The sequence below is a fragment of the Haemaphysalis longicornis genome, unplaced genomic scaffold (assembly GCF_048455015.1).
Source record: "Haemaphysalis longicornis isolate Haplotype H1 unplaced genomic scaffold, Haemaphysalis longicornis Haplotype H1 scaffold_15, whole genome shotgun sequence".
NCBI classification, from domain to species: Eukaryota; Metazoa; Arthropoda; class Arachnida; order Ixodida; family Ixodidae; genus Haemaphysalis; species Haemaphysalis longicornis.
In genome coordinates, this window is record NW_027526257.1 from 5,456,967 (window position 1) to 5,464,939 (window position 7,973).

General features: G+C 47.8%; 2 protein-coding genes across 2 annotated transcripts; both read left to right on the plus strand.

Annotated features, from left to right (window-relative positions):
- The first annotated feature begins 1,220 nt into the window (after positions 1-1,220).
- Positions 1,221-2,495, plus strand: LOC144165741 (uncharacterized). The gene has a single exon (XM_077695533.1). The coding sequence runs from the start codon at positions 1,221-1,223 to the stop codon at positions 2,409-2,411; it is 1,191 nt and encodes a 396-aa protein (XP_077551659.1). The 3' UTR covers positions 2,412-2,495.
- LOC144165831 (uncharacterized) lies at positions 2,471-5,925 on the plus strand. The gene is made up of 2 exons (XM_077695606.1): positions 2,471-2,492; positions 4,706-5,925. Exons 1-2 carry the CDS (start codon positions 2,471-2,473, stop codon positions 5,923-5,925), a joined length of 1,242 nt encoding a protein of 413 aa, XP_077551732.1.
- Positions 5,926-7,973: the final 2,048 nt, after the last annotated feature.

A 7,973-nucleotide genomic window follows, 5' to 3' on the forward strand; every position in this document is an offset into this window, starting at 1 on the left:
GCAAATGGGTTCATGTAAATCCAAAGCTAAAATGAAACTGCCTGCTATTCATATTAACGTCCACAAGCCATCGAGCGCAAATACGAATCCAGAACTACCCATCGCGCCCATTGGGGCGTACGATCGCAGCGCCAGATTCCTCTCTAGTTGGTATTGTATGAAACTCTATGGTCCTGGCGACTGGTGAAGTGATTATGGGCTCAGTAGCATATTTCAACAGCACTTCAAAAGCAAATCAGCTGTGGGAGTTATATCAGCAGGATGGAAAGTTGGGCGAGTTGATAGTTCGACATAATGTAAAAACACGTACCGCGCTGTTTTTACATCGCCCTACCGCGCTGTTTTTAAAGGGACAATGAAGTGATATGTAAACAATGCGGGATAACGAGCGCAAACTGTAGTCCGGAGTCCCTGGGCCCTGTTTCGCCCACTCTGTCCTCGTTTACGCGAATTTATTTAGCAGAAAAATCAATTCGAAAATGCTGTCCTCCTCTCTTTACGCTCTCCCATTTTCTGTGGCGTTTTCGTGTGACGTCAGCAGGAGAGGAGCTGACAATTGGCTGCGCTACTGCACGGCTCGCCGACCTTCCGCGACCGAGTCAGTCGGCCCACCGTTTAGTCCGCCGGCCGCCGACGGGTCGTCGAAATTCGTTCGATCAGTTGAAACTAAGCCACAACACGTTTGGGAATGGAAGAATGCGCCTTTCTTTACTTCGTTAGTTTGTACACTGTATCTAGCTCCAAGTCAAGGTCGCTTCACACAAGTGCTGCACAAGAGCACATCCGACGCTTCGCTGACTGGTACGCCAGTAGGAAAATATAAGGCCTCTTGAAGGGGGAGAAGAGTGAGCGAAGTCAATATAGGTACTAAGAAAATAAAATCAACTGATATTTTTATCGTGCAGCGTAAAACTAGGGTACGGGAAGCACTTTTTTGCGCTGGGCGAAGAAGCAGAGCGGTCAGGAGCCCGACTACGCATCTGCGAACGCTTTCCCGTCTACGAAATGCAATTGGTAGACGTGAGCAATTGTGGAAACTCGGGGGACGATTACTGCACGAGCGCAGTACATCAAATAGTCACCTAAGCTGCTTGAAATACTAAAACTAAATAAAAGTGTAAACTGGTTATACATTATATACCTAATATTTTCCATTGCCGCCAACGGCCCTCTGTGGCCTGATTCTACTTCCGGTCACGCTCGCGTACGGACGCGGAATCATGAGCTCCGTCGGAGCGGCGTTTGCGGCCAAGTCTGGCCGCGGTAACAGGAGCGATTACGAAGCCCAGGAATACTCTGTTGTTCTGCCCCCTCTGCCAACCGGGTCTGTTGTTTTGAACACTTTCTTTTTGCATGGCGACGTAAGGGCGCGGCCTTACCGCGTGGAAGACTTCCGTGACGCGTTAATGCATGACGGTATGCTTGCCGACGTAGCTGCTCTCGGCACATACCAAATGAATCACATCTGGGCAGTTACCTTTAAGAGTGATGACGGGAAGAAGAAATTGCTATTGAAGAAAGAAGTCACCGTCAAGGGCCACAAGTGCTTGGTAATTGACCCGTGCCACCAAGACGTCCGCCTCAAACTTCACTGGGTCCTGCACAATGCTCCGGACGACCAGATAAAGGAAGCGTTCGCGCCATACGGCAGTGTTGTTGAAGTGACGAAGGAAAAGTGGCGCGTTAATGGCTGCACGAACTTCAGCACCATGACACGCACCGTAGTGCTTCGCCTCAAAGGGGGCGTGGCTCGGGACGATTTGCCGCATCAGCTGCGTGTCGGGGGCGAGCTAGCTCTCGTCGCTGTGCCAGGAAGGCCTCCGCTATGCCTTCGCTGCAACCAAACTGGGCACATTCGGAGGGAGTGCCGAGTTCCCAAGTGCAACGTCTGCCGCCGCTTTGGACATGACGGCGCCAACTGCGTGAAAACGTATGCGGCAGCCACAGGACCCGGTACGAATGAAGAGCGAAGTGAGCTCATAATGGACGAGGCGGAAGCGGAGGAGGTCGTCGGAAGCCCGTCTCTCGAGCGTACCTCAACCCCATGCGACGTGTCAGCAGGAAAAGGAGACGCCACCAAAGGTACTGCCACCGAGGCGACGACGGACAAGGAAGAACCTGGAGCCGCACAGGCGCCGGAGGGGCTGCCTCAAGACACCCCACTTCCAAGTACAGACGACGGCTACCCGAGCGACGGCTCCATGGATGCCGAGGACGCCGTAACGCGTGGGAAAGGTGGTGCGGTGAACGAGCTTGCGTCTAAGCGTCCAAGGGAACAATGTGCTGCGGATGGTGATGTGACGAACCGAGAGGAGAACTCGTCAACGGGACCGGCAGTAAGGAGAAAACGCCTCGACCCAAAGCCGAACATTCACGTCGGCGAGAAGAGGCCCCCAAAGCCACCGTCGTGAAAAATTTGTGTGTATCTGTTCTTCTTGCCACAGTGATTTACGCCAATACTGACGCATCCATGTATCCGTCAAATCACCGAGGTAAGCGGCATGCGGTCTGATTTTTTTCTCAAATGGCTGTACGCCTAGATACTGCAATTAATGTTGCCACAGTTCATGTCCGAGGATTGGCAACGAGAAGGAAGCAATGTCAGCTGAGTAGGCTGTTTGCGGACAGGGAGTTAGATATAATTGCAGTGCAGGAAACCAAAGTACTAAGCCAGGAAGTGACAGACCGCATGGTGCAGCCTTTCGCAGCACATTTCAATGTGTGCGTTTCGCATGCTGTGGGGACATCGGCTGGGTGCGCTCTTTTCATTAGGCGATCACTGGGCATTGTTGAGCAGACGGTCGTAGTGGATCCCTGTGGCCGCTTTGTGATTTGCGATTTTTCTTTTTCCAACACTGAATGGAGAGTGATATGCATTTATGCACCTAACCGACAAAACGAAAGGGAAGTGTTTTTTCAAAGCTTTGGTAAACACCTTGATTGCGGAAGGGCTATAATTTTGCTTGGTGACTTCAACTGTGTGTGCATGCAAGAAGACAGAACAACAAAAGATCGCATTAGAGATAGGGGTGCTGAGTGTTTGATGGATATAATTGAACGAAATTCTCTTGAAGACGTGGCTTTTTTCACGCCCAAAGGCCCAGTGTGGTTTACCCACTATCAAGGGAGTAGCCACGCTAGACTCGACCGCGTGTATATTTCAAGCGAACTAGTCCCTCTGTGTGCCAATTACAAGGTCGAGGCTTTGGCTTACAGCGACCATTGCTTAGTGGCCTGCAGCCTTGGAACAAAGAAAAACGTACCGAAATGGAACTGGAAGTTGTGGAAATGGAACAGTCGCATTCTTACAGATGAACCTTTCACAACCAAAGTTAACAAACTTTTTACTAATATGCACACTGACATGCGAATGAGCTGGGGGGCCAGATGGGAACTTTTTAAGGAACAAGTCAAGATTAGCGCAATAGAAAGGAGCACGATTCTAAATAAACAACGAAGAAAGAATGAGAAAGACCTACGCCAACAGTTAAGTACCTTTCTGCTAGAAGAAAGCATAAACCCCGGGGAATTCAAACAAGAGATAAGAGATACGAAAAACAGGCTAGAAGCAATCGATACTGAACGCTACAGGGGAGCCATCGTCAGAGCACGCGCCGATAAAATGTGGATGGGAGAAATGCCCACAAAGCGTGCGCTATCAGACGAAAAGCGCTATGCGCAGAGGAACATAATAAAGGAAATAACGTACCGTAATATCGTTACAGACAACAAGGAAATGATTGAGCGCGCATTCGTAGAGTACTACACAGAACTGCTGGGCACGCACATTCCAGAGGATGAAGGTTTCGCTAAGGAATTTTTACCGCTCATGCCCAAGTTAGATAAAGATGTATGTGACATAATCGAAGCACCAATTAGTGTGGGGGAACTAGAAATAGCAATCGATGAGCTGAGCGTTGACAAGTCACCTGGTCCAGATGGCCTAGGCGCAGAATTTTACAAGGCATTTAAAACGGAGGCGGCAGTGTTTTTATGTGAAGTGCTTGTGGAGGCGTCCGAAATACGTGTGCTTCCGCAAACGTTTAAGGAGACCTACATAGTCTTGATACCAAAGTGCGAGGAAAGAATAAAGCTACTGTCCGTAAAGTCTTATAGGCCAATTAGTCTGACTAATGTAGACTATAAAATTTACATGAAGGTCCTAGCACGAAGGTTGCAAACCGTAATTCAGTGCCTGGTAGGTCCACATCAAACTTGTGGTATTAAGCACCGCACAATAAGCACTAATGTTCATGTAGCTAGAAGTATTTTGGAGTGCTGTGATGCTTTCTCGGGTCGTGTGGCAATGGTGCAACTGGATCTGGACAAAGCTTTTGACCGGGTATCGCACGATGTACTGTTAACATCTTAAAATACGTGAATGTCGGATCCGTTATTCTGGAGGGTACAAAAATGGCCTACGCCGGTTGTAAAGCGAGCATCATTGTTAACAAAAACGTAACTGAGGCGATAAACATAGGATGCTCGGTCCGGCAAGGCTGCCCATTATCCCCACTACTTTTTGCTATATATCTTGAACCTTTCTGCCTAAGAATAATGAAAGACGAGGGAATACGAGGATTCAAATTGCAGAGTGCGGAAGTAAAACTGCTCGCTTACGCAGATGATATTGCTGTTTTTTGTCAGGATCAAGAGAGCGTAAGTGAAACAGTTAAGGTGGTGAAGTCCTTTTGCAAAAAATCAGGAGCGGTAGTTAATTGGGATAAATGTTCGGGATTTTGGCACGGAAACTGGAACTCAACGCCCCCTCTTTTCGAGAACATACAATGGGCAGCTTTGCCGACAAAGTATCTCGGTGTGCCGCTGGAACATTACCGTGATACTGACCAGTACTGGAGTGACGAGACAGAAAAGCTGAGGGAAAAAACAAGAAATTGGCAAGGGCGCAACTTTTCGATGTTTGCCCGTGCCACGATCTGCAACCTTTTTTTGTTAACCAAAGTGTGGTACATGCTACAAGTGTTATGCATGACTCGTGTAAATGTTCAAAAAATCCACAGGGTTTTTGCTGTTTTTATCTGGTCTTCCAGTTGGGAAAGAACGAGTCGTACTAATCTTTTCAGATCAGTAAGGAAAGGAGGACTTGGTCTCTGCCATTTATTTTTACGACAAGTTGTCGCAAGGTTTTGTTTTTTGCGGGACCAAAAAGATTTATTCTTGCGCACGGTTATTCAAGTCCGGTTGAAAGATGTCCTACCTGAGTTTGTTGTGTCCTCTAGCAGTCATTTTGGTAATGGGGTAAGGGGATACCTACGAGAAGTAGCCCTGTCATTTGATTTTCTGAAAGTGCGGTTCTCACTTGAATACCTGTCTAGCGTTTCAAGAAAGTGCCTGTACAAGGACCTTGTCGATGTTTGTTTGCCAGTACCACTGTATAGGTCGTTATACGGAAAGGGCACCGGATCTGATGTTCTCAGGAGGGTTAAAAGAATGCCCGTAAAACCAAGTATGAAATCTTTTTTCTTTAAATTGCACAGCGAGACGCTACCTGTAAATGTATGGTTAGCAGAGAGAGGTTTCTTCGTCCCATGGACAACAAACTGTAGTCTGTGTAAAAAGCCGGAAACGGTCAATCATGTGTTTATTGAATGCTGGGACCCGGTATTCCACTGGGACATCCTTCAGCGCACGTTGAAGAAGGAGCTACCCATAACCCCACAGGGTATTCGGTTCCTGCCCCTGGAAAGTGAGGATGGTGTACCGTATGACTTAATCATGGTGCTCAGCCTGCACAGCATATGGAGGACGAGAATGGCCGTGCGAAATGCGGACATCAACGCCCGACCTGTCAGGGAAAACTTTATTGAAAGTGTGCCGTACATAAGGGAGGTGCTCCGTGTAGAGGATGAACCGCCAGAGTGGTTGCCTGTCCTCGATGATCTAGTGTGCCTTAGGAAGTTTTAAAACCTCTTTGTGAGCCAAGGCTCGCTCACAGGTTTTAACATTATGCATTTCTGTTCCTGTTCTGTAAAAATGTCTAAGCAGGCAATAAAAAAAAAAGCCCTCTGTGGCCTAGTCGTCTGGTGCGCTAGGTATGTCACCGCAAGTGTTTTGCCAGTCACGAGTTCGAATCGCCGCGGGTACAGGCTTTTTTTTATGAGTTACTTTTTCGTTTTTCGCCGATGTTTTCTATACTGAGTTCACCTTTTTTTGGGCCGCAACGTTCACTCCACGAATTAGTCTGCAGAACTCACGCAGCCTGGCACTGGCGCGCTAGCGAGTTCTCGTTGGCGTGCTGTTGCCATAAGCACCGACTGCTTGCGGGCAGTGGGCACAGGCCAGAATCAACAGACCCTTGGCCTGGTGCGAACACGCTTTTTACGATACAGGCATGAGCGAGGCAAGCTCCAAATATGGGGGGAAAGCGCATGCATTTGAGCGTCTGCGGGGACGCGGAGGGCGTTCATGCATTGCGTAGACCTCAGATAGTGAATGCTACGATTCCAAGCCGTCCTGGGAGGCTTATCTTATGCATTTTACAGCCGACAACATGGCAGAAGCGCGGTACTACGATAACTGGGATATTGAGAATGCCCATCCAACGACGCCATCGAATGTCAAACATGTTGTTTTAAAGGCCGAAACCGAAACCGAAATTTGTTTGATTGCTAACCTTGGGCATCGTCCAATCAGGGCGCCCCCTCCTCCCAACGTCACAGCTTAGTTTGTGCGGCCGCCGCCAAGCGCGCATGGTAGTTTTTCTTCTTTCGCACTTTGTAAAATAATTACCGATTTGTCAACCGGATAAACGATGAAAAGTGTGCTAATTTGAGCCAGTCTACACAGTGCAAGCAAAAACGGGAGCTTGACAAGTTCACTTCAGTGTCCCTTTAAATCGAGTTGTATCATGCCTGAACGAGGTATGGAGGGTGCAGTCTATAGATTTTCAACCACTGGTGACGCGTGCTGCCGAAATGTGCGACAGAAATTTTAACAGGTCAGCAGAAAGTTTAACAAAGCTTTCGCCTTCACGTACTTAAAAAGTTCGGAAATTCAAGAAATTCTTGTTTGGTGTTTAAGAAATCAGGAGCATTTATATTTTATTAGTTATATTTAGCCGCTGCTAGTGCGTAAAATGCTAAAAACGTATTCAACCGACCAAAAGCGTAGCCACAAATTATGTATCTACGCTGATATGTTACTGTAGCTCCAGTCTTGTACTCCAACAATATATAATTAGTTATTTTTTTAATGTGGTAGATTACTAGACAAACGCTTATATAATACCAAAGATTACCTGCCCCCCCCCAAGTCTACTAGCCAAGCTTTGTATCGATACATATAGTACAAATTGTTAAGTATGATATACATACATACATACATACATACATACATACATACATTTTATTTCCTCTTTATGACAAACAGATACAAGTGCCAGCCCGCGTAAGCAACCGCGTAAGCGTAGCAATGTGTTATTGCTAACGCTTTCAGGGCCTGTAGGTTTGTACATAATTACGTTCGGATATGTTGAAACAAATTTGGCTCCCACCCGCGCTCTAAATGTGGCAGGGCTGCACAGCTGTAAACGACATCCAGAACGATTACCCTTACGACGCCACTTGAATTCACAGACGTTACTCACAAAGAGGGAAACCAGAGGCTCTGGCAGCCGTTACGTATGTTTCGCGGAGTCGGCTTCCGCATAATGAAATGACCAAACGCAGCAACAACGCATAAGACCGAGAGCACTGTCTGGCGAAGGGTGAGGATCAGAACGCGACTATATGGCGTCACCTCTCTCCATGCGTGCCCTTCACACTGGTGTCATGCGTCGCCGCCACTGAACGCTGTTCCGTATGCCGCTAATTCACAGCCCCTGAACTCCGTTACTATATATAATGCGGTTTGCACTTCACACGAGGACTTCCAAAGAGAGCAGATGGTTTGACCTGCCGCTGTGCTCGTTGAGTGCAACGTCTGTTTCCCTCTATTGTCGTGTGGGCGCAGGA